The 937-nt window shown below is 66.4% G+C and overlaps 1 protein-coding gene across 1 annotated transcript in view; it reads right to left on the bottom strand.

Annotated features, from left to right (window-relative positions):
• Positions 1–706: 706 nt before the first annotated feature.
• Positions 707–937, bottom strand: part of DHX38 (DEAH (Asp-Glu-Ala-His) box polypeptide 38) — a 7,649-nt gene continuing 7,418 nt past the window's right edge. Inside the window, exon 20 of the mRNA XM_010137760.1 lies at positions 707–808. Within this exon, the coding sequence (XP_010136062.1) occupies positions 707–808 (102 nt within the window). The remainder of the gene's footprint in view (positions 809–937) is intronic.

Genomic DNA, 937 nt, shown 5'->3' with positions numbered 1-937 from the left:
CGGGGCCCAGCACTGCCACCCGCAGAGGCGGCTGCCGGCGGGGGCCGATGGGCTGACGGACACTGCGGGATGGGTCCCGGTCCTGCACGGCAGCAGATCAGGGCTGTCTCTGCATCCCCTCATCTCCGCAGCCTTTCCTCCAGGCCTCTCCCGCACACGGCAGGCAGGGTGGTGCAGGAGAGCTCCGACCTCACGGCCATAACGCTCGAGCAGCCAAAAGGGCGACGGATTCCCGGCACAGCCTGGCCTGAAACAGGGCCTCTGCCCACCAGGGCCGCTGGGCACGGGCCAGCTCCCCAGGGCAGGGGCTGTGGGACAAGCACCTTGGCGGCAGCACAGGCCAGCACTGGCACAGGCTGCCTTTGCCCCCTTGGTCCGTGTCATTCTGTGTCTTGTCCGAGGCCCGACAGGGTGACAACTGCCCAGCACCGGCCCCGCATGCCCCTGCTGGGCTGCCTGCGGCCAGCACCACCCCCAGGATGAGCAGTGGGGCAGAACAAAGCAGGACGAGGCTCACGACCAGGAAACAAATAAAAGTCCTTTCTGTTCCGTAGCAAAACCAGCGCCAATCACCAAAGCCTTCATGGGCTGCGGGCTGAGAGGGGTCTCACAGAGTCCAGGGAGGGGGTGAGCCAGGCTCCCTCCCTTGGGCTGCTCCCTCAGCTCCTCCTGGAAGTCTGGAAGCCTCAATGCAACGGGCATGGCCTTAGAGGCCAAAGCGGGCCGGGGTGCGTCGTGGCGTCAGGGGCTCCCCCTGCTCCTTCCGCCCAGGGGTGTAGATTTTAGTAGATCTGCCAGGAGAGGACAAGAGCGATCAGGGGAACGCAACCTCTCCCTGCGCCACAGCACCCGTGAGAAGCGGGTGTCCTCCACGCAGCTCGCTGCTCCTGCTCTCAGGCAGGCAACCCGTGGCCAGGCAGGGCCAGCACCCACCTGG

Source organism: Buceros rhinoceros, unplaced genomic scaffold (genome assembly GCF_000710305.1).
Source record: "Buceros rhinoceros silvestris isolate BGI_N320 unplaced genomic scaffold, ASM71030v1 scaffold32226, whole genome shotgun sequence".
NCBI lineage: Eukaryota > Metazoa > Chordata > Aves > Bucerotiformes > Bucerotidae > Buceros > Buceros rhinoceros.
The sequence above is the reverse complement of the archived record's forward strand: the minus strand, read 5'-3'. Positions and strand labels throughout refer to the sequence as shown.